Here is a 24,901-nt window from a genome sequence, read left to right as displayed (position 1 = left end):
GTGTAACAACCTCAAACAAATAAATGAAACTGCAGCCCCAAAACTACTAATAATTTGATTAAAAGAAATAATTAAAGAAACAATTCTTACAAGTTACATATCCTGCCATTATTGGAGTTGACAATCATGATTCACGTTCCGTTTATTAATTTAATATATATGGCCATACGCTCTGCATGTTGTACTTAATAGATTATATCAATCCTTTTCCTTCTCAAAAAATACATTTTATCACCAAAATACAAAAATACAATTCTAGAGGTCATAAAATCATTAATAACCCATTACAGATTGCACCGCAACTTCATATTTAAGCAAAAAGGTTTTCACTGGTTTTTTGATCAACTTCATCTCATCTCAATGGCCGTTTCCGAAACCGCCCTGTTAGACAACACTGTTCCGGATGTCGTTGACTACAAAGGCCGTGTGGTTATAAGATACAAATCTGGTGGTTGGAGGTCCTCGGGTTTTATCATAGGTATACACAATCAATCCAATAGAAAATCTGGTTATAGGTAGATCTATTTGTGTGTTTTTACTATTTAGTCAATGTAAGATGAAAATGATGTGGTGGATCAACAAAATCAACAACAGGTGTGGAGGTTGCAGAGAGGTTCGCGTACTATGGGATTAGCTTGAACCTCATAAGCTTTCTGACCGGACCGATGGGACAATCAACGGCTACAGCAGCGGAGAACGTGAATGCATGGTCGGGAACGGCGTCATTGCTGCCTCTGCTGGGAGGCTTTGTGGCTGATTCTTTTCTTGGGCGCTTTCGGACCATTGTGTTGGCTTCTCTTCTCTATGTCCTGGTTAGTCTAATTTGAATTTTCGGATCATATCTGAATAGAAAAATGATATTTATTATTGGTGACCATCCATTATCAGCGAATTCATACTTTTTTTTTAATCATTTTACAACAATTTCCTTAGTGTTTTGAATCCATGATTTTGAAATGTATTAGTTATTAACAAGTTAATACATGATAATGATTCACTTTTTCATATATAATTTTAGCTTTTAAACAGTCAAAATTGATTTAAATACTATCAATTATTAATTGACATGTAAAGATGAATTTCATTAGTAATAATCATAAATAACAAATAGCAGTGCTCTTCTGAACAGCTTTAACATTGCAACTTTGATTGTAATCCATTTATGGGAAAAAAGTCTTAATTTTTTTAATTTAATTTAATTTTATAATTATTTCTTTCAACATGGGAAACCATATGCCTTTCTTTATTTCGTTTCTTATTTTAATTTATTTATTCAAAACTATAATCAGGGTTGTTGACACTTGATCAGATCGGCAGGACAAAAACTTATCTAGAACTTTTATTTTATTTTATTTTACATGGTGTGACTAAGATGTAAGAAGAAGGATTTAATTACCAAGGTCCAAGGATCTATCATTCATCACTTTTTTTTTCAGTTGAGCTTTGTTATTTATTCAGAGTCAAGAATTGCTGCCTTCTGACTGACTGAACATCTCTCATTTGCAACACGAAACAATGTTTGTGGCAAATTGGATAAAAGGGTCACACTGTCTATATGTTTATTTTTTTATTTTATTTTATTTTATTTTATCCTTTTTCTTTTACCTTCTTGAATGCTTCAACATTAAATAATTAAATTTGCAACTTACGCCCTCACCCCACTAAAAAATGAATAATAATAATAATAATAATATATCTAATTGAGCGTCGATATTTATCATCACAATTATTATTACTAAAAGGATCCGACTAATATGACAATCAATAATTAGCTTCATTTTATTGCAAAAAGAAAAAAGGGTTTTATTTTAAACTTTTTTAAAAATATTTTTAACACTAATTAAAAAACTGTATGCACCAAATATTTGACTCATACATGCATACAATTCAACCAATTAGATTGTCATGTTAGTGATTTAGCATGTAGGGTGCACCAGTTGTAATCTTCACCATTATTGACAGATGACATTTTTTATTTAATTAAAAATATTAATTATTATTGAATTAAATTAATTGAGTACCAAAATACAGGGACTATGTTTATTGACACTATCGGCTCTATTACTAGCCTCTTACGGCGATTCTTTCCACCATTCCAAAAGCATATCAACTAGTCATTCTCCATTTCAAATGGTATTGTTCTTCTTCTCTCTCTATCTAGTGGCAGTTGCGCAAGGTGGTCATAAACCTTGCGTTCAGGCTTTCGGAGCCGATCAGTTTGATGGAGAAGATCCAGTAGAGTCCAAAGCCAAAAGCTCATTCTTCAATTGGTGGTATTTTGGTGTATGTGCAGGAGCATTATCAACAAATTTGATTGTAAGCTACATACAAGAGAATGTCAGTTGGGTTATAGGTTTTGGAATTCCTTGCATTGTGATGGTCATTGCTTTGATAGTTTTCTTGCTTGGGACTACAACTTATAGGTATACCAACATAATACCAGAAAAGGAAAGTCCATTTGTGAGGATTGGTAGGGTCTTTATAGCAGCAATTAGGAATTGGAGAACGGCCCCATCACTGGCTTTAACAACTGATCAGGAGGAATCTAATGGAGTAGAACTCTTCAATCACCAAAGTTCTGAGCAATTCAAGTAAGGAAATAATTAAGGTGTCAGTTGATTGGTAAAACTTTGGTTCTTTTATTTTTGGATTTTTGTTTTTCTACTTAATATTTTGTAGGTTGCTTTGTTCAACTATTAGTTATTATTACTTACTATTTTTCAAACACAACAATTAACTAAGAACTTTAAAAAAGAGAGAAATAAAAACATCAAATAAAAAGAACAATTTGAAATGGTTATATATTTGGTGTTTATTTTATTTTATTTTATTATTATTTTTTTTTGGTTTAAGTTTATAGATTTTCGAGATACTTAACAAACTTTAACTACCTTTAATAGATATTTTAAGTAAGCAATTGCATTTAATTAAATAGAAAAATAAAAATAAAAATAAAATCTAACATGTTATCAAAAAATATGTATATGTGCATATATATATATATATATATAGGCCTGCTATCGCTATAGTAGGCTTACATAATACCCATCATTATATGCTGGGGCATAATCACTCTTTCAACAGAAAAAGATTGATATAATATACATATATATATATATATATATATAGGCCCATCTATAGTTTGCTTGTTCATCAATTATATGATGGTTGTGCAAGTTTGCTATTGTAAAATTATACGTGTGTATATGTATACAAAATTTTGCTATGCCCACATTATAGTAGGAGTTGATGCTTAATTATATGTAATTCAAGAGTCAAAAGTTGCAAATACCTCATAAATTATATGTAATTAAGAACCAATGCCACCATAACATGGGTGTTAATTCCATCGTTTTTAAGACTATATATATAAAATTTTTAGTTATACTTTCTTAAGTCAAAGCTTCTATTTATTTGGACACTAAATGTTGATAATCTTGCTTTAGGTTTCTAAACAAAGCCTTGCTTGTACCAAATGGTTCCAAGGAAGAAGGGAAGAAGTACTGTAGTATTTCTGAGGTTGAAGAAGCAAAAGCTGTACTTAGACTTGTTCCAATATGGGGAACATGCTTGGCTTATGCTATTGTGTTTGCACAGACTTCAACTTTGTTTACCAAGCAAGGGGCTTCAATGAAAAGAACAATTGTACCTGGACTTGACTTACCGGCTGCTTCACTTCAGTCTTTCATTGGCATTGCCATTGTTCTTTCCATTCCAATTTATGATCGAATTCTTGTCCCGATCACGAGGATGTTCACAAGAAAACCATCTGGTATCACAATGCTACAAAGAATAGGAACTGGAATGATTTTATCTGCTCTATCCATGGTAGTTGCAGCTGTTGTTGAAATGAAGAGGCTCAAAATTGCTAAAGAATATGATCTCATTGATAAGCCAAGCGTGACATTCCGATGAGCGTATGGTGGTTGACTCCCCAGTATATATTGATTGGAATGGCAGATGTTTTCACTATGGTTGGTCTGCAAGAGTTTTTCTATAATCAAGTACCAAATGAGCTAAGGAGCATAGGGCTTGCTCTTTACCATAGTATTTTTGGAGTGGGAAGCTTTATAAGCAGCTTTCTTATCTCAACCATTGATAAAGCAACTGGTGGGGTTGGTCATGATAGTTGGTTTTCTAGTAATCTAAATAGAGGACACCTTGATTACTTCTATTGGCTACTTGCTGTGCTGAGTGCGATTGGATTTGCTGCCTATTTGTATTTTGCAAGATCTTATATTTATAAAGCATGAGGATTCAATCTAGGAGCCCTCCATTTTTTTTATTACACTGTGTGTGAAAATGTTTAATTCTATAGAATAGTCGAAAGTGCATAATTCAATTGATAACAGGGAAAGTTATCTCAGTCCTTCCTCTGTTTACAACTTCTGTAATATGTTTTCATATTTTTCTGTCATTAATTGCTAAATTTCCACTTTATTTAACTTTTGTTATTGTTCAAAACACTATTTTCATTTTATAGTCGGTAACTAGGTATTTATGCAGATTGATCAATGTAAGAACTTCTAATTAATGAAGTGATATATATCTACAAATTTGGAAATTTATGTATAAGTAATGTTTTATTAAAAAAAATAGTGTGACAGTGAGACATTAATTGCAACACAAAATGAAACGATCATATAGCTTATTATTTTTACTTTTGGTAATAAAAGTTATGTAGCAATTTTACGTATCAATGAAAATTTCTTGAACTTGAAGAGCAGAATTTCAAATTACTCATTGATCATTTCATAACTATGTCATATTTTACTATAACTTGATTTTTTGTAGTTTAGAAGTGACAGTTTGAATGATTAATTAGGTATCACATATTTTAGAGGTACGTATCTATGAATTGATCTAGAACTAATTAAACTGTTGAACTGTTGATTGAGTAATTTTAAAATCATAAAATCATTTTGTCAGTTTTAAAGGCTACATGGGAGTGAATTTAGGAGAAATACCAGTAATTTAGTGTGACAATTTAAGTGCTGGTAGTTTGGCTTCCAATTTTGTCTTTCGCGCCAGAACTAAGCACATTGAAGTTGGTGTGCATTTTGTTTGTGGTCGAGTGGTCTCAATGAAGTTTCATGATTGATATGTTCCTGGTTCTTATTAGCATGCAGAAACCCTGATTAAAATTCTTCCACATACTCGATTTTTAATCTTACGGGACAAACTGAATGTTCGTGAACTCCCGTCCAGTTTGAGGGGTGCTGATAGAGATAAACGATAGTTCTAGGTTTATAATCTGCTTGGTTGGTTATGATAACAAGGACTATCATGTGTTGATAATCATAAGTTTCCTATTCTGAGATGTAGTTTTATTTCTTCGTGGTGGTTCTCATATGTATCGGATTACTATTAGTTAGTCTACACATCTGATTGTATTGATAAGGCTCATTAATATGCCTTCTGTGTTGTGTAAATAGCTCTCAAGATGTGAATAATATACACTTCATATATTACTTTACTTACTCCTAAAATATCTGTCAATCGCTTTATTAATGAACTTTCCATACCTCTACAGTACCTGTCTGTCCATAGTGGAATTAAAAAGAGGACATTAGAATGTTGCACAAATATAAAAGGTTAACATCAATTATTTGAGAATTTACTTAGTTTATGGTTTTTGCTTATTGTATGATATGTGTTTGCACTTTATTACCGTTTATGTGTTTATGTGCTTCACAATCTGCCCCACTAATATGATATTGTCCATTTTAAGTCTAGTGTTGATATGTTTATTTACGACTGAAATGATAGAGTATATGCTTACTGTAGAGTTTATATTTGACATTGTTGTTTGGATCTAAGTCCGGTAGTATGATATTATCCGCCTTGGATCCAACCCATATGGGATTTTTTATTTTTATTTTTTTTTATTTTTATTTTTTTAACCCTAGCCTTACTAGCTTGCCCAAACAGCCTTATTCTAGTGGTAGAAGTGTCCACACTTATATATTACTTCACCAACTCCTTCTCAAGCGATTTGGAATTGTTCATTGAGCTTATCCTTTCTTCCCTTGCATCCTCAAGGGCTCAGGTCTTATATTGTTCTATTTTTCTGTTTTTTGGTATTTTACAAAACAATGATGTTTGAGATTGTAATTACGTGTTTTGGAAATGAGCTTAAACTAATATGGGTTGAGGACGAAAAATATGTCCTTTTATCTATATTTGTTGATGCTAACATTTTGGCTTTGGGTCATGGACTTAGTAAAGGGGAAAGTTTTAATGTATATGTTAGGTTGCCTTGGGCCAGTGGAGAGAAAGAATAAAATTGGAAACTAACGGGCCTTAAGTTGTTTGGGGAGAAAGTATAAAGAGGATTTGTTTTAAAGTGGAATTTCTACCTTTAGTAGTTGAGTAATGAAATTCTTGTATTACATTTTGCACTAGTTAATGAACCAGAAATTCAATACATCTTTTATCCATACCCTAAACTAACCCCATTTCCTCTCAACCATAAATTGAACATACTTCACATACAAATTTTCAAATTGATCCCATTATTTCCTAAATAAAACATGAATCCAACCCATATGAAGAACCTAAAGCACACCAAACTGGTACTAAATGTGTAAATAGTGATGATGATGTGTCAAGACCCACCCATGATTTCTTATCAGAACCTAGACAAGTCTTAACTAGGGAGACCTTACTGGACTTTCCTATAGAAATCCAGTAGCATCTCCCCTAAAAGTTAGACATGCCCCAAAGTTTCCTATATAGAAAACGCACTCTAATAAAGCACCATCTTATTCCTCCCACCTTACTATAAGAGATTTCCATAAAAGATAGCATTTTAGTAACAAAAGCATAAGAATACAGATATTGAAAATACTTTAATAAATAATAAATACCTTTATAACTCATATTCACCCACACCACCCACTTAATATAGTCTTACATTGCTATATTACTTCATGAACACATCAAACATATAAATTTAGATAGAAGGATAATAAAAACATCAATAATAATAGTAATAGTATAACCTTTTAAAAAATTTGGATCACCCAACCAAAGACTATGATACTCACCTAAAGGTTACAATATTTGGCTGAAGGCTATCATACATACTTCCTTGAAAGACACCATACTTGCTTGGCCCAAAGACTACGATACCCATTGAAGGCTATGTTACCTATTCGAAGGATACAATATCTATTTGAAGGCTACGATACTTTCAAATCCATTAACTCAATCTATACTTTTTGATTTGCCTAACAAAGAATTCAATCCAAATCATTGAATCTTTAAACCCAAACCAAACCAAATCATTTATGATCGATTTGGTTTGAATTGATTAATCGGTTTGAAACTTATTAATCTATAAATATATAATACCAATTAAAAGTCTTCCAAATATAAAATTTAAATAATAAATTGTAGTTATCCAAACAGAAAATATAATTAAAATAATCCAACATAGAATAATATATAAGATCGTAATTTATAATATCCCGTAACACTCATCAATGTTAAAAAAAAAGAAAAAGAAAAAAAATACTCTTTAATGCAAAATAAAGAAGAAAATGTAGCAACTGATACACATCATGTACTTCATCAAATAGCAAGCATTAATAGTTATCATCTCATTTGGGAATTGGAGATATATTAAAAAAATAGATTAAAAATTAATATATAAAAATGAAAAAAATAGAAAATATATAATTTTTTAATCATATAATATATGATTTGGATTGGATTGGGTTTATATTTCCAACCTAATAATTGATCCAATCTAAATAATTTTTGATATTTTGAGCCCAATCTAATCCAAGTTATGTAAAAACCCAATCTAAACTGCTAAAAATGGATTGGATCGGTCTGTTTAAATGGGTTGGATTGGATTTTACCCACTCCTACATTCATTTAGACAAAAATGATAATTGTACAGTTGATAAAAACAACAATTATAATAAAAAATAATAATAATGATAATGATAATAATAACAAGATCAAATAATAATAATAACAATAATAATTTATAATAATAACAATAATAAATAATAATAATAACACATAATAATAATAACAATAACTATTAATAATAACAATAACAAATAATAATAATAATAGAAAATTATAATAATAAATAAATAAAATAGAAATAGAATTGATAAATATACTACATAATCATACATTTGTAGTGGAGATACACCTGATATATAATATAGTAAGCTAATGTACGGTCCCATGATATCAGCTATCATAAGTAACTGCTATAAATATGACTAGGAGTTGTACACACTGATATAATATATATATATATATATATATATATATATATATATATATATATATATATATATATGTATATATATGAGATTAATCCATTGATCTCGTAGACAGCAAAAATATGAGATTAGGCTGTCTGTGAGGTGAATTAACTCGTTGAACCCTTAAGGTGTTGTACCCTGACGTAATATATTATACATATACATCGAAAAGACACCTGATTTACCATATGTTATACCAATGCTACCAAATGATGTTTGGCGACACAAACACCACTTGACAAATAGGGAAGGAAGAAGAAAACCTATAGGCCCATCAGCATCCTAATGGTTTTGGTTCTAAATAACCTACCATTTTACTGCTAATAGGGCAGCTGATGCTTATTGTGCAAAATATCTGCCAACCTTCTCACTTTAGCTCCCATAGAAGTGGCAAAACTAGTCATCTTTCGACCGAAGGGTGGGTAGTTGATGCTATCACCACAAAATACTTGCTTCCTCTCTTTCACCATAGTTTATAAATGACGACCATATGTATAATTTGTGCGCTAATCTAAAAATATAATATTACAGAACACCAGTAATATATGATGCATATACAAACTAACTAGTAATATAAAATAAATATATTAAATATATATACATATAGTTATCAAAAATGTCAACCTTCATAATTATATTTTTTTAAAATGGAATCAAATGTTTAACAAATAAATTAATTAATCAATCAATCAATAAATATATAAGTAAATAAACAAGTAAATAAGTAAATTAACCATAAAATTAAGTAAGCAAATCGATAAAAAAAACAAAGCATCTAAGCCTTTTTTTGAAATTTTATAAAATACTCAATTAACAACAATTGGTTAATTGACTCCTTTAAATTCGGATTTTGATAATAACAAATTATATGAGTAAATATACTTTTGTTTATATATATATATATAGATATATATAAATTTAACTATACTCACATGCGCGCGCGCGCGCGCACACACACACACACACACACACACACACACACACACACACACACACACACACATATACATACAATCTTTTAAAAAATATACATTATATATATATATATATATATATAACAAATATATAAAAGTATATAATAAATATACTTATATATACAAATTTAATTACACTCACATACTCACACACATACACACACACACTCATATATATATATATATACCAATGTATATATATACATTTGTATATATTCATATATACACATACCCACAATATTACACCTATATATGTATTTACAAACATACATAAACACATATATATCTAAACATGTACATATGCAATTTCACACCATTTTAACATTAAATACAAAAATTTATTCAAAAATGGTAATATTTCAAATACACCACCATAATTCACAAACAAGGTACCAATAGAAAGCTAAAAGGAAGAGAAACACGTTACTAACCTCCGTTGGGCTTGATATCATCGGTGGGGTCGGATTTCCCATCAGCAATTGTTGCCAAACTCATCCACTTTGTACACCACTCGAATTAAGATGAACGGAGGCCACCATCAGCTTCAAAATGCTCAAGTTAGGGGGAGAGGACTGAAAAATTGACTGGAGATCACTAGAAAATTGGTGAATAGAGGGATATCGGCCACCAGTGTCGGACCACCAATCTTGGTGCTTCCACTAGCCAAACACCCAGAGACTTGGCCATTGGCATCTCCTGGTCATGGGTTCCCACATCAGTCGGTGCATGTCGCCTTACTACAATCAATCGGTCAACGAGATAGAGAGAGATAGAGAGAGAGAGAGAGAGAGAGAGAGAGAGAGAGAGAGAGAGAGAGGAAGAGGGGTTGTTTCTGCTAGGGGGACAAGAGAGAAAAAAAAAAAAAAAAAAAGAGGGAGAGAAGGAAAAAGAACTAGAAAAGAAAAAGAGAAAATAGAAAAAGAAGAATAAAAACAATTTTTTTTCATTTGTTTGTTTTTATGATGACACATGGCAACCATCGATTGGTGACACATGGCATTGCCAATTACCAATTGATGACACGTAACACCTGTTAATTGGTGATACGTGACATCCATAAGGGACCTCTCTAAATATTCCATTATCCGATAAAGTCAATTCTAAAAAATAGACACAACTTTATAAATCCATAAGTTTTCAACCATAGGTCCAAATTTAGTGTTGTCGCTAGTTTAGGGACTCGTACCGACAAGTATTACCACATGGTACATGAGTCAATATTAAAATCCATAAAAATAAAAAGTCAATTCCAAACTCGCTGATCAATCTGAGCTGCACTTTGTTTTTGATAATAACTTTCTAATCATAGCTTCGAGTTTAGTGTACTACTAGTTTACAAACTCGTATCGACGAATACTTCGCCACGATACCTCAACCAAGGTAAAAATCCTCTTATAATAAAAAGTCAACCGTAGGATCTACCTAGTCAACCCTTATATACTTTGGTCAAATTTGATCAAAAATTTAAATTTGGCGCGTTTCTTCGAGTTACGAAGTTACATAAGGAATTTGTACCTAATGAGCAATTTGAATGGAGGATGATGATGGTGACAATGAGAAGAGTTGAATGAAAGTTTAGTTGATGAGGAAACTATAAGTGTTGAATCTACTTATGGTAGTGAAAATGAAGAGAATTTATCTAATTATGAATTAGATAATGAGATAATATGTCTCAACTGGAAGGAACAAATATTAAAGTTATATGTGCTGGTGATCATAAATTTGAGATAATAAAGGAAACAAAATTTATTTCTATTCATTTGGACAAATATATTTGTGATTGTAAAGTTTGGTAGCTTAATGGAATACCTTGTAACCATGTAATGGCATGCATTAGTAATTCTAATGCAATTTGGGAACTGATCCTCCTACTTATGTTGATAAGAGTTTGACCAAAAAAGCATACTTAACTACATATGACAACATGATTCACTATATACCCAATGAAGCTATATGCCAAAAATGAGATAGCTAAACTGCTATCCTCAAATAAGAAAAAGGTGCTTGGCAGTCCAAAAATGGCTAGGAGAAAAGAAGCAAATGAATCAGTCAAAGAAAAACAGTCATTTACGGTGAAGTGTAGACTTTACAAAGGTTTAGGGCAATATTAAAGGATCATGCCCTAAAGTCCTTGGCAATATAAAGAAAGCAAGAACCGCACAAGTAAATCTGCCCAATTACTAATTTATTTATTTTTATGTGCTGCAAACAACATATGAACTTTAATGCAATTATTTTGCCTTGTTACTTAAGGTAATGCTACAAGTGGTCAAGGGACTGGGAATGCTTCAACAACAGCGTCTTATTCTCAGGTAATGCAATATGCTAAGTAAATAATTTATTTATTATTATTATTTTACTATTGCTATTATTAGTGTTGTAAACAACATATGAACTCTAATGCAATTATCATGTTTTATTACTTAGGGTAATGGTATAAGTACTTCAATTTTAGTTTCATATTCAACAACTTATTCTCAAATAATGTAATATGCTCAGTTGCTTTTTTCTTTTCTTTCTTTCTTTCTTTTTTTTTTTTGTTTTGTTTGTTTTTGTTTTTGTTTTTGTTTTGTTTTGTTTTGTTTTTTTTTTTTTTTTTTTGTTTTTTCCAAACAACATATGAACTCTAATGCAATTATTGTGTCTTATTATTTAGGGCAATGCTACAAGTGGTCAAGGGGTTTCTTATTCTCAACTAATGTAATCTGCTCAATTACTATTATTATTATTTTTTTTTTTTGGCAAACAACATATGAACTCTAATGCAATCAATGTGTCTTATTACTTAGGATAATGCTGTAAGTGGTCAAGGGACTAAGAGTACTTCAACTTCAATTCCAGCTCAAACAGATCTGCTAACTTTATTATTTTTAATAGGCACAAGACAACAACAATAGAAAGTTGCAGTATTTATTTATTTATTTATTTATTGGATTTGGTGGTTGAAAGGGATTTTAGTTAATGGTTGCAGGAAATTTTTTGTGCTTGGGTTATTTATGGTTAGTTGTTAATTTTATGGTTAGGGTTAAATATTTGATGGATTCATGCTTTATTTTGTAATGGGACTTTGAAGTCCTATGTTTTTTTGTTAATAGGGTAGACTAAAAATAGTTGAAGGCTAAGTTATCTTTAAAGCACAAAAGACAATATGCATTATACTGTTTCTTAAAAACAGTACAACCTTATACTGTTAGTTGATGAAAATTTCATATTTTTGTAAACAATAAGTATGTAATTCTATGCTATGCCTCACCTGACGATTAGAAACAAAAGTTATATTACTCTTTCGAGGTATATTATTTGATCATATATCAATTGATTTTCATATTCATAGTTGTTAATATAAATACAGATAATTGATATGTCAGAAAATAGCATATTAATTAGCATTATTATCCCCATTCTACTTTATATTTCCTCCATATTTTTTACCCTAACAATAAGTGCTTGAAAGTTCTGCAACTTTTTCATTCTAAAGGGTTTTGGAAATGTTAAATAAGGTTTAAATGTGTAAAATCGTAGAGGAGAACACTGGTTATACTATACAAAAATTGCAGAACCCTAACAGCAAATTACTAATCCCTGACAGAAAAATTGGAAAACATGACTCAAGGGTTGTAGCAGAATAGTTTTCTAATTAATATTGTTGTAGCAAAATTTTCTAGCACCGCTTTTTAAGGGTAAAGCAATAATTTCAATTGCCACGTAAGAAAGAAAAGACATATTGTTTTTTTTTTTTTTTTCGGTGTTTTTGTGGTAAATAAGACATATTGTAAACAGAAATGGGAAAGAGAACAGACATGAAAAGGTGTAAGTAATTTATTTAAAATTTGAGGAATACTTTTAAAATTATCCTAATAAATGAAATATTTCCTAATGATAGGAGAGGTAGTAATTATTTGGATAAAATCACTTTTTTTTTCTTCTTTTTTTTTTTTTTCCCTGTTGAATTAAACTTCCAAACCCATACATACTGGATTTACCCAAAAAAAAAAAAAAAACAAAAACCCACACTTACTGGAATTGACCGGCTTGACCCACGTTTTCTACCCCTTCAATATATAAATAAGAATTATAGAACCTTTTACCAATAATAATCATTATAATAATAATAATTATCGAACTCCGTTTACTGATTATTCTATTTCACCAGAAAAGCCAAACCAGCTCATATCAACAGTCCATCCTACATTTTTCAAGTTCTATAAACAAATTTTGAGCCAACGTTTCATTGTTCAATTGATATTCTACTCTTCCTTTCCTGCTTTATTGTGGTGAGGCGCTCTACACTAACTTTGTCTTCCAAATGGCAATCTCCAATTCCATCAGCTCTCGTTCCGGTGAAGAAACTCCGCTGCTGCTGGACTACACGGTGGAGGGTGTCGTTGACTACAAAGGAAGCCCCGTTCTTAGATCCAAATCAGGTGGATGGAGATCCGCGGGTTTAATCATAGGTAAAAACCCATCAACCAATCGGAATCTGGATTTCTACATACTAATTATTTAGTCAACAAAGGATGATTTGTTTTTTCTTTGGAACTCGGACAGGTGTGGAGATTACTGAGAGATTCGCGTACTATGGGATTAGTTCCAATCTAATAAACTTTCTCACCGGACCGCTGGGACAATCCACGGCTACTGCGGCTGAGAATGTAAACGCATGGTCTGGAACGTCGTTGCTGCTGCCTCTGTTGGGAGCTTTTGTAGCTGATTCTTTTCTGGGGCGATACCGCACCATTGTGGTTGCTTCAGTCCTCTACGTTCTGGTTTCTCTCTTTCCATTTCCCTTTAATTATAGCTTGCAAACTTTAGTAATGCCAGGTGGTCCACAGGGTCCCTTTTAAATATATTGTTTTACCATTTTACACTTTTTACCTCATCAATTTCTTCTTTTTTTTTTTTTTCTTTTTTCTTTTTTTTAATAATCTATCCTAGTAAAGATTCATCTCATAATTTGTTTATTTTGGTGAATGATTCATCTCACAATCGTAAACTAGATAAGGATATCTTTCATTTTATGGCTAAGTTATGTCCTCTGTTGTTGATTTCCTTTGGGGTTACTTGGCTTTTGGTTTAGTTGAACCTCTTTTTCGTAGGAGGGAAAAAAAAAAAAAAAAAAATACTAAGAATCTGTCCTTCTAGGTCCCATGTCATCTTGTGCTATGAATTTTACTTTTAGTCACAAAAATGCTAAGAATCACAAATTGCACTTTTTTACTAATATTATCGATGTTTCTCTCTGCGTTATGGCACTTTGCAAGGGCCTCATTTGTCTTACTAGCCTGCGGTGTACGTGAGCTTGCTAGCTAGCTACGAGTGCTAAACTTAGGGAGCGAAAACGGTTGAATTCATTCTAATCCTTTTATTAATCATATTACAAATTTTAAAATTGTGGACCTCTAAGCATTGTTAATTCTGAAAGCCTAAAATATAAACTTTTTTAAATTAGAGATACAAAGGTAGAATTTTCCTTAAATAAAGATGGAAAACAAAAATTATTATTATTATTTTAGATTATTTGCTCAGTTTTGTAGTTTTTAGGAGCAAAAATACATTGATCTCTCCCTTTTGCTTGCTTCTGTTTTTGTTGTTGGCCTTAAGTTAGGTGTCGTCCAATAGTCTGCCTCGTTTCCAGATTTGATGTTATCTGCATACTTTACTTGTTTAGCAATCCTTTTTATGAAAGTGTAACAAATTAACTTTATTTGTTCCATGGATATTTTCCTTTATATATTGGTATATAAAAAAAAAAATTAAAAAACAAAAAACGAAAAACAAGAAACGAAAAAAAAAAAAAAAAAAAACCTTAAGATATATATTTGGAGCAACCTGTTTGTGACACATATAACATACATATAATACACAGAACTTCATTTTTATTTTACTTTTTGTCTTACAGAAATGAATTATGTATAAGCTCTTGAAATTATAAAATAAAGTTCTAAAACAAAAATAGATGCTGCTTCGAATTACAGGGACAAAAATCTTAAATATTCTAAGCTAATAATTTTCCACTTTGATAAGATTGTTACTCAATCACAGGGAATAGGTTTGTTAGCTCTGTCAACTCTGCTACCTTTCTATAGCCCTTCTCTCAACCAAATCAACAAAACGACCATCTCAACTGGTCCTTCTCAGTTCCAAGTAGTATTATTCTTCTTTTCGCTATATCTAGTGGCATTTGCGCAAGGTGGACACAAACCTTGTGTTCAGGCTTTTGGAGCTGATCAGTTCAATGGAGAAGATCCAGAGGAGTCCAAAGCCAAAAGCTCATTCTTCAACTGGTGGTATTTTGGTTTAAATTCAGGCACTGTTGTAACATATTTTACTGTAAGCTACATACAAGAAAATCTCAGCTGGGCACTGGGTTTTGGAGTTCCTTGCATTGCAATGATAATTGGTTTTATTGTTTTCTTGGCTGGAACTAGAACTTATAGGTATACCAATATTAAACAAGATGAAAAGAGCCCATTTTTACGAATTAGTACGGTATTTATTACAGCAATTAGGAACTGGAGAACAGATTCATCTGCGATAGCAACTGAAGAGGAATCTCATGGAAGATTACCTCAACAAAGTTCAGTTCAATTCAAGTAAGAGAATATCCCTTTTTAAGTATATCAAAATTGTTCTGATGTTTGATTAATGCTTATTTGTTAAGGGCAAAGCTCCTTTTGCATCATTTATATTGTGTAATCTGACAGATTCCTCAACAAAGCTCTGATTGTACCAAATGGTTCAAAGGAAGATGGGAAGACATATTGTAGCGTGGCAGAGGTTGAGGAAGCGAAAGCTGTACTTAGACTTGTTCCGATATGGGGGACATGCCTGGCATATGCTATTGTGTTTGCACAATCGTCAACTTTCTTTACCAAGCAAGGTGCTACCATGAAAAGAACAATTGTACCCGGGTTTGAAATACCTGCTGCTTCGCTTCAATCTTTCTTGAGCCTTGCCATTGTTCTCTTCGTTCCCATTTATGACCGCTTTCTTGTCCCAGTAGCTAGAGTATTCACAAGAAAACCATCAGGTATCACAATGCTGCAGAGAATAGGAACTGGGATGGTTCTATCTGCTCTGTCCATGGTAGTTTCAGCTGTTGTGGAGACGAAAAGGCTCAAAATTGCACAAGAATATGATCTGGTTGATAGGCCAAGTGTGACAGTTCCAATAAGTGTGTGGTGGTTGCTTCCTCAATATGTTATGTTCGGAATAGCCGATGTTTTCACCATGGTTGGCCTGCAAGAGTTTTTTTATGATCAGGTACCAAATGAGCTAAGGAGCATAGGACTGGCTTTGTATCTTAGTATTTTTGGTGCGGGGAGCTTTTTAAGCAGCTTCCTTGTCTCAGCCATTGACGAAGTAACTGGTGGAAGCGGCCAAGATAGTTGGTTTGCTACAAATTTAAACAGAGGACACCTTGATTACTTCTATTGGCTACTTGCGGTACTTAGTGCATTTGGATTTGGTGCCTACTTGTACTTTGCAAGATCTTACATCTATAAAGTGTGATGATACAGTATTAGTGCTATAACAATACCAATCAATATTCAAGAGGTGAAAGCTAGATAATAGTCTAGAGACTACATATTCTTGGTTATATTTAATTTATAAACTTAGTTTTAATATAAATTAAATGTATACATACAATACACACACACACACCTCTTTAAAATATGACCTTTTATATATAGGACCATAAAACTCAGCAAAAACAAAAAGAAATTTAACAACAAAAATAAAAAATAATAACAATAATAATTTTATTGTTAGTCTTCCAAAATATAAAATTGAACACCTCTCTCTTAAGGTTTTCGTTAAGGAATAGAATTCTCTCATCCCAAATAGATAGATACTTAAGGGCTGTTGTGGCTAGATATTCCACATCTACAGTTGAACTCAATTTAAAAATGTCTTATCCAATCTAAGATCAAATCTATATTTTAAGAGCCTTCAATATTTTGGTGACTTTTAATGCTACCTAATCAACATTTAATTTTTTTATTTTTTTATTTTTTATCATTAACCACAACTACCCCAATTCTCTTTTGATATCTCAAATCCACAACTTCATAAATATAAATATAAAAGACATTACTAACTAAGCAAATTTATAAGTGTAGATGTGAAAAACATTATCAACTGAGCTAACTTTCCATGAAAATTTCAATTTCTTCTTGTGCTTTTATTATTGACTAATGTTGAACATTAACAAGCTAGTTTTTAAGAAGTATATTGACGCTTAAATAGAAGAGTTCGTTTGGGCTAAAGGCAATGACATGGCCTCCATTAAAAATCAACTCCATGTTTATAAGGAGTGTAGGATTCTTCCTCGTATGAATTTTCTGTCTTTGTCTAATTCTTCTTTTATATATATACCAAAAAGAATAATAATAAAATACAAGACTTTTTTTTTTTTTTTTTGGTTGTTGGTCAAAGTACCCATATTATTGGTAATTAGTATTAGTGGAATCCATTTTGAAATGACAAATAATATTTTAAAATATTATATATGTGTGTGTGTGTGCACGCACGTCAAAAGAGGTTGAACCTGTTTGTAAACCCTCTTGCTCTGTTGTTTAACTCAAAATTATTACAATGATAAATATATTAATATATATAGATATTAACCATGCTAATATTCGATTTTTAATGTTAAAATTAATGTGAAATTTTTTTTATTAAAAAGGAAAATTATATTTATTAATTATTAGATTTTTAGATAATTTAAAAATTAATAAATAAAATTAAATATTAAAACTAATAAAGATAATTTAAAAATTAATAAATAAAATTAAATGTTAAAACTGATAAGATGGAGATTTGATTTATAATCACTTTAAAAAGAAAATCAGAAGATTCCCAACCTAACCCTTCAATTATTGGCAAGCCATCAGACAAGTCATAATTCATGACCCATTACATCAACAATAATATCAGCAAAAACGACAAAACTAGCAAAAGATGGGGAAAAAACAAGCATTATCATCCCAAAAAAGGAAATACCTCTCACCAACTCGCATTATATTTTTAGTGGATGCTTATACGGCAATGGATAAGAACCAATAATAAATTCCTTAAAAAAAATAACCAACACAAAATTGCTACGTAAGTTAGTAGCACAATTTGCGTTACTCATTTAAAATTGCTCCGTATGTTAGTAGGACAATTTGCATTCCTCATTTAAAAATTTCGTATAGACCTTGTTTGATAAATAAGTTTCAATTTGGATTAGTATATTAAATAAATAAATTTGTTAAATGTATAAAATGATAATTTTTTAAAAAAATTTCTTTAAAATCTATGGAATATATAAATCAATTGATTAATTTGTAAAAAAATAGATAATATATATAAATATTTACCATACATAATAAGAAGATTTTACTTAATACTTCTTATTTTTTATTTAACAACTTTTATTTTTTTTAATTAGTAGATTTTTTCTATTAATTTTTTTTCTTTATTTGTTAATTGATTTGTGATCAATTCCATTATTATAGATTTGATAAAAACTGATTGATTTTTTCCTTTATTAATATATATTATATAATTAATAAAATTATTTTTCAAAAACAATATAAAATTATTTTTAAATTACAGAATATTTATTTAAATGAATAAATTATTCATTTTATTGATAAATAAATATTTTTTTTAAATAAATATTTTTTTATGATATTTAGTTATAGCATCTGCATGATTAGCAGTTAGCACTCAATTTTCAATCTTTCAAAAATCCCATAATCAGCCTCTCTGGTTCCGGTGCCAAAACCCAGCTGCTAAACGACACCGTTGAGGTTGTCGTCGACTACAAAGGTCGTCCAGTTCTAAGATCCAAATCAGGTGGATGGAAGTCTGCCAGTTTTATAGTAGGTAAAAGTTAAGTCTTAATTTAGGGAAATATTTGGTATTTCTTATATTGTAAATTATTCCCAATCATTACATCATTATATTAATTAATTAATTAATTAATGCCTATAATTATCAACCTTTTTTTTCTTCAATCAATATAACATTAATTAATTGGCCTATAAAATTGTTTGGTTTTGAAGTTTAATATTTAATCAGAAATCTTTTTGCCCTTAATATTCTTTTATAAAAAATTAAAAATAATAGCTTAATTTATGATATTATAAAATACAAAATGAAATAAATGATAAACAAATACAACTTAACATATAATAAATATTTTATAGGAAATTGAATAAAAATACATAAAAAATTATGAATTATATCTAATTAGGTTTCTCACTGTGTTGAGTTTCGAGCTTAGTTTCTGGGCACCCTAACACGCAGCACAATGGACTGTGCTTTGGACTAAATATACATTAAAAATCTAAAATCCAAATCCAACCTAAAGGGAAATGAGACGATTCAAGCTTAGGCTTGGGCCGAACTTACACCAAACATTTTTCTATGGATTTTATATGGTATTGGACTTTTGAGCTCTCTTTTTCACATCCCTAGTTGGAAGAATTGGAGATCAATATTCCTGTTTATGTAGAAGCTTATTATTTTATTTCAAAAAAAAATTGTGCTGTAAACTATCAAAGAGTTTATCAAATACTACTGTAATAATAATATATTAATTTTTATTTGTTAATAAATATATATGATTTATATTTGAAAGAGTGAATTTTTTAAAAGATAAATGTAACTAAATATCATAATTAATAAAATAATGTCATATCATTTAATAAATTATTTAATAAATATTTTGATGCAACTACCATTATTAAAAAAAGAAAAATTTGTGAGGAATTATTTTTGGTAAATAAATAGTTGTGACTAATTAATTCCACATGTGTTTTAAATAGATAATTGGAGCAAAAAATAACTAGTTAAATATAAACTTAATTCAGCTGTGAAATAATTTTGTCATAACATTTTTTTTTCATATCCTTAATGCAAATATATCAATTGTTTTTTGCTTTATTTTTGGAAAAATATTAATAAAACTCACAAGTAAAGGTTGCTATACTTATAAAAGTTCCTGATCGACATTGCTATACATATATATATATATATATACACATATAAAAGAAACTTTACTTTAGGTGGAAACTAATAGAAATATTTCTGGAAGGTAAAGGAGTTCCAATCGCTGTACATGCTGCAGAATGTATTAAAAAAATTATACCCCAAAAAAAAAAAAATGGTAGTAGAATTTAGAGTGTTATATCCATGTGAACAGTAAATTTCACAAATTTAAATTGAATGTGAAACAAAATTTTGGTTGGAATTATGAATTAACCAATGTTTAACATTGAGTATACTTCTTAATTCTTACAAAGGTATCTAAAAGCTAAATCATTTATGGTTATAACTTGGGATATTGATCACAGGGACCAGGCTCTACAAACTTCTCTCAGTTCTATGCACCAAACCAACAAAGTGACTGTCTCTAGTATTTGAGTTCCAAGTAGTATTATTCTTCTTTTCTCTACATCTAGTAGCATTTGCGCAAGATGGTGATAAACCTTGTGATCAGGCTTTTGGAGCCGATCAATTCGACGGGAAAACATCCAGAGGAGTCCATAGCCAAAAGCTCATTCTTCAATTGGTGCTATTTTGGTCTATGTCAGGAATATTAGCAAACCAATTTGATAGTAACCTAACTACAAGAAAACCTCAGTTGGGCTTTGGGATTTGGAGTTTCTTGTATTGCAATGCTGATTGCTGTGATTGTTTTCTTGGTTGGAACTACAAACTTATTGGCACATTGTTAAAAAGTAAAATAATAATTATAATAATAATTTGTAATTTAATTGGCAAAGTCGGCAACTTCATGATGAAGGAAAAAATTATGAGTGAATATTTAGCATAGAAGGAAGCGTCTTATTGGTTACAATGGGTTGACAAGTTGATACATGTAATTTATATAAACTGGGCTTTTATATGTATTGAGTACCATAGATTGACAAGTTGACACATGAAATTTATATTAGCTGGACCTTTACATGCACTGAAAAATGATAGCAAAAGCAAGCACATGGCGGTATGCTTCTTTGTGCTGCCTTTGGGCCTTATGAATTAGCCCTTATACCCAACATGTATTAATAGAATGAAAAAGCAATATCAAGGTGCATCCATTTTTTTTAGTTCTTCCTTCTTGCAATTATAGGTGCATTCATTTTCTTTAGTTCTTCCTTCTTGCAAATATACTCGGCCACTCATTCTTTAATTCTTCCTTCTTGCAATTATACTCGGCCACTCATTCCTCATTTCATCAAATATATATCTTTTTTAATATAGCCTCCTCCCTTATACCTTCTCATATATTATCCAACATATACCAATATCAAACAAGATTCTGATGAGAACCCATTTTCAAGAAGTGATTAAGTGTTTATTAAGCAATTAGGAACTGGAGAACAATCGAATTTGTGGTATCAATGGAAGAGGAATCACGTGGCACAGATCAATTCAAGTGAAAGCCTTGATTAAATTTACAGATGTTCAATTAAAGCTTACTTACATATCTAACTTGGATTCTATATATAATCTGGCAGGTGTTGAAATATCATTGATTCTAAAAGCTAAAAACTAAGTTTTTAGGATCAGTGATATTTTAATATGATATCAGAGTCAGATATCAAAGAGATCCTGAGTTCGAAACTCAATAATTCCACCCAAAAATTCCATTCAAAAATAAAAAATCAAATGTAAAGATCCAGAAAAAAATTCAAAAAAGACGGACTTACATTAAAGGGTGAATGTTAGAAAAAAAAATATAAAATCAAATGAAATTCTACCTTCTATAAGCTTAAGCTTTTGGGATTAGTGGTATTTCAACAACAGGTTCCTCAACAAAGCCTTGCTTGTACCGAACGGTTCAAAGCAAAATGGGAAGATATATTGTAGCATTGCAGCGGTTGAAGAAGCAAAGACTCTGTTTAGGCTTGTCCCAATATGGCTAACATGTTTGGGATTTTCTATCGTGTTTGCTCAATCTTCAACTTTCTTTACAAAGCAAGGTGCTATCATGAAAAGAACAATCATTCCCAGTTTTGAAATACCAACTGCTTCACTTCAATCTCTCATTGGCATTGCTATTCTTCTCTTTATAGCCATTTACGACAGCATTCCCATCCCAACAGCGAGAGAGTTCACAGGACACCATCAGGTGTCACAATGCTGCATAGAATAGGAACTGGAATGGTTTTATCTGCTCTGTCCATGGTAGTTTCAGCTGTTGTTGAGATGAAAAGGCTCTAAACTGCTCAAGAATATGGTTTGGTTTATAAGCCAAATGCAACAGTTCCAACGAGCGGGTGGTGGTTAACTCCTACATATCTTTTGCTTGGAATAGCAGATGTTTTTACCATTGTTGGACTGCAAGAGTTTTTCTATGATCAGGCACCAAATGAACTAAGGAGCATAAGATTGGCCTTGTATCTTAGTGTTTTTGGTGTTGGGAGCCTTCTAAGCAGCTTTCTTATCTCAGCCATTGACGAAGCAATAGGTGGAGTTAGTCATGATAGTTGGTTTTCTAGTAATCTAAATAAAGCACATCTCGCTTACTTTTATTGGCTACTTGCTGCGCTTAGTTCATTAGGATTTGCTGCCTCTTTGTATTTTGCAAGATCTTTCATACTTTATGTATCACTAAGTGATCTCAAATTTGAAACATCTATGCATGACTAATATTCAAGAAGCTAAATTTTCCATCTGTATATTACTTCGGCTTCCTCATTATAGTGATAAGTACTAGATGGACTTCAAGGACCAAAAATTTGAACTAAATTGTACTCTCATCATCAGTTATTGTTGCCTTTCCCTTTATCTTCAAATGATCCTTCCTTCCATTTGTGTCATTTTCCTTGTTCTCCCTCTCATTTAGTTTCATAAAGGGACACATTTTAAAGAATATTTGTATTTATATGCACATTACTCATATTTATTAACATGAACTAAACTAAGTTTATAAATTAAAAAGTCTAAAATTCATCAAGAAAATGAACAATATGTTGTCTACTAAAATTTTTACCTTATATCCATAGGTATGGTTTATCAACCCACTAATTAAGAAGTTGAAGTAACAGATTTTTTCTTGTTAATTTCCCAACATGAATATTGCTTAGTATAGTTATAGACTTCAAAACTAACACTAACTAGGAGTTCACACTTTATAAATGTAAGATCTTGCAAAGTAGTGGGCGACAAATCCTAATGCACTAAGCAGAGCAAGTAGCCAATAAAAGTAATCAATGTGTGCTCAGTTTAAATTACCAGAAAACCAGCTATCTTGGCCTCTCCCACCAGTTGCTTCATCAATGGCTATGATAAGAAAGCTCCCAAACCATAGGATTGGCCCTGTATCTCAGTCTTGTTGGTGTGGGGAGCTTTCTAAGCAGCTTTCTTATCTCAGTTACTGAAGAAGCAAGCGGTGAGAAGGCCCACGATACCTGGTTTTCAAACAGAGGGCACCTTGATTACTTCTATTGGTTACTTGCTGAGCTTATTGCTTTAGGATTTGTTGCCAACTTGTACTTTGCAAGATCCAACATTTGTGATGTGTGAAGTGCAAGTGAAGTCTATAACTAAGCAATATTCAAGAGATGCAATCACTTTTTTGGTATTTTATTATTGGAAAATCACATAAAAATCTTCCAAATAGATAACTTTTGAAAAGTCACTATTTAAAAATATAAGTGATACCTAGGGGTCAGTCTCAAGAATTAGTTCAAAACGGTCCATTAGACCAGTTTCACAATACAACAGTGTCTTAAATATTTTAGTGAATTTAAAATTAACGCTTACTCTCTACATCTACTCTTCAATTTTCTTTTATCCCATGAAAAAAAATTCAGTATTCTCACATTCTCCCTTTGGTGTCCTTTTATTATTGATCAAATTTGGAAGATTAACGAGGTAGTTAGTTTATTAAAGTTATTATATTGATCCAATTGTGGGATCACAAGTTGCATTGGCTAGAATAGGACACTTCGCTAGGATTCCTCAAAAACCTAACCCTTTAATTATTCAGAAGCAAACCATTACATCAACAATTTAATATTAGCAATTCAAGCCCAAAAAAAAAAAAAAATAATAATAATAATAATATTAGCAAAAACGATGACTTGACCCAAAAAAAAAAAAAAAAAGAAAAGAAAAAAAAATTATCAATCAAAAAGGAAATGGTTATCCGCTACTCAGCATAACCGTCAATTTTATGGTTATGCATGCACATCTATCATTTGTTTCATTCCATTGCTGTGATGTCATATGATTTTACAATATCAATAAAAAATAAATAAATAAATAAAAGAAAAAAATTAAGTGAAAAAAAAAGAAAAGAAAAGAAAGAAAAGTTGCTTTCTGTTATGATATATTTCATAGAAGACGACAGAATAGCCACATACATTAAATTTAGGACCAATAATAAATTGCCATGTACTCTTCGAATTTTGGGTTTTTGATATACGTTAGTTTGACAAAACGCACTTTGAACATTTTCAAATGATTTTTTAAAATAAATAAAAAATATATTTTTTATATAAAAAATATTTTTAAAATAATTAGTTTTAACAAAATTTTTTATTTATGTTCTTTATTTTATTTTATTTGTAATTTTTTATATAAATTATCTATTTTTTAAATATTATAATAATGACATAGAAATATATGCTA

The 24,901-nt window shown here is 30.7% G+C and overlaps 2 protein-coding genes and 1 pseudogene across 4 annotated transcripts; all 3 read left to right on the top strand.

Annotated features, from left to right (window-relative positions):
- The first annotated feature begins 250 nt into the window (after positions 1 to 250).
- LOC107434522 (protein NRT1/ PTR FAMILY 5.10) lies at positions 251 to 4,361 on the top strand. Its single transcript, XM_060817609.1, is given in 5 exon segments — positions 251 to 478; positions 595 to 812; positions 2,032 to 2,591; positions 3,447 to 3,894; positions 3,897 to 4,361. Coding segments are annotated over 5 exon segments (1,701 nt in total). The 5' UTR covers positions 251 to 360; the 3' UTR covers positions 4,254 to 4,361.
- An 8,860-nt stretch (positions 4,362 to 13,221) lies between these two features.
- Positions 13,222 to 16,851, top strand: LOC107434528 (protein NRT1/ PTR FAMILY 5.10). 3 transcript variants are annotated; one of them, XM_048476285.2, is made up of 4 exons: positions 13,222 to 13,719; positions 13,814 to 14,025; positions 15,266 to 15,858; positions 15,970 to 16,851. In XM_048476285.2, the coding sequence occupies exons 1-4, from the start codon at positions 13,572 to 13,574 to the stop codon at positions 16,775 to 16,777; spliced, it is 1,761 nt and encodes a 586-aa protein (XP_048332242.2). In that variant the 5' UTR covers positions 13,222 to 13,571; the 3' UTR covers positions 16,778 to 16,851. The 3 variants fall into 3 exon arrangements, with proteins under 3 accessions (XP_048332242.2, XP_048332241.2, XP_015901486.3); XM_048476284.2 differs by having other exon boundaries at positions 13,814 to 14,076; positions 15,308 to 15,858; XM_016046000.4 differs by having other exon boundaries at positions 13,225 to 13,719; positions 13,814 to 14,031; positions 15,308 to 15,858.
- Positions 16,852 to 21,663: 4,812 nt separating this feature from the next.
- Positions 21,664 to 23,181, top strand: LOC107434521 (protein NRT1/ PTR FAMILY 5.10-like; annotated as a pseudogene).
- Positions 23,182 to 24,901: the final 1,720 nt, after the last annotated feature.

This window comes from Ziziphus jujuba, chromosome 5 (genome assembly GCF_031755915.1).
Source record: "Ziziphus jujuba cultivar Dongzao chromosome 5, ASM3175591v1".
In the NCBI taxonomy this organism is placed as follows: Eukaryota; Viridiplantae; Streptophyta; class Magnoliopsida; order Rosales; family Rhamnaceae; genus Ziziphus; species Ziziphus jujuba.
This window is presented reverse-complemented; position numbering and strand designations above follow the sequence as displayed.

What these genes read in the sequence shown, in the direction of transcription:
- LOC107434528 (XM_048476284.2), top strand. Translation starts at nt 13,572, where the DNA reads ATGGCAATCTCCAATTCCATCAGCTCTCGTTCCGGTGAAGAAACTCCG. An exon ending in ATTATAGCTTGCAAACTTTA is followed by an intron (nt 14,077 to 15,307) that starts GTAATGCCAGGT and finishes ACTCAATCACAG; the next exon opens with GGAATAGGTTTGTTAGCTCT. An exon ending in CAAAGTTCAGTTCAATTCAA is followed by an intron (nt 15,859 to 15,969) that starts GTAAGAGAATAT and finishes GTAATCTGACAG; the next exon opens with ATTCCTCAACAAAGCTCTGA.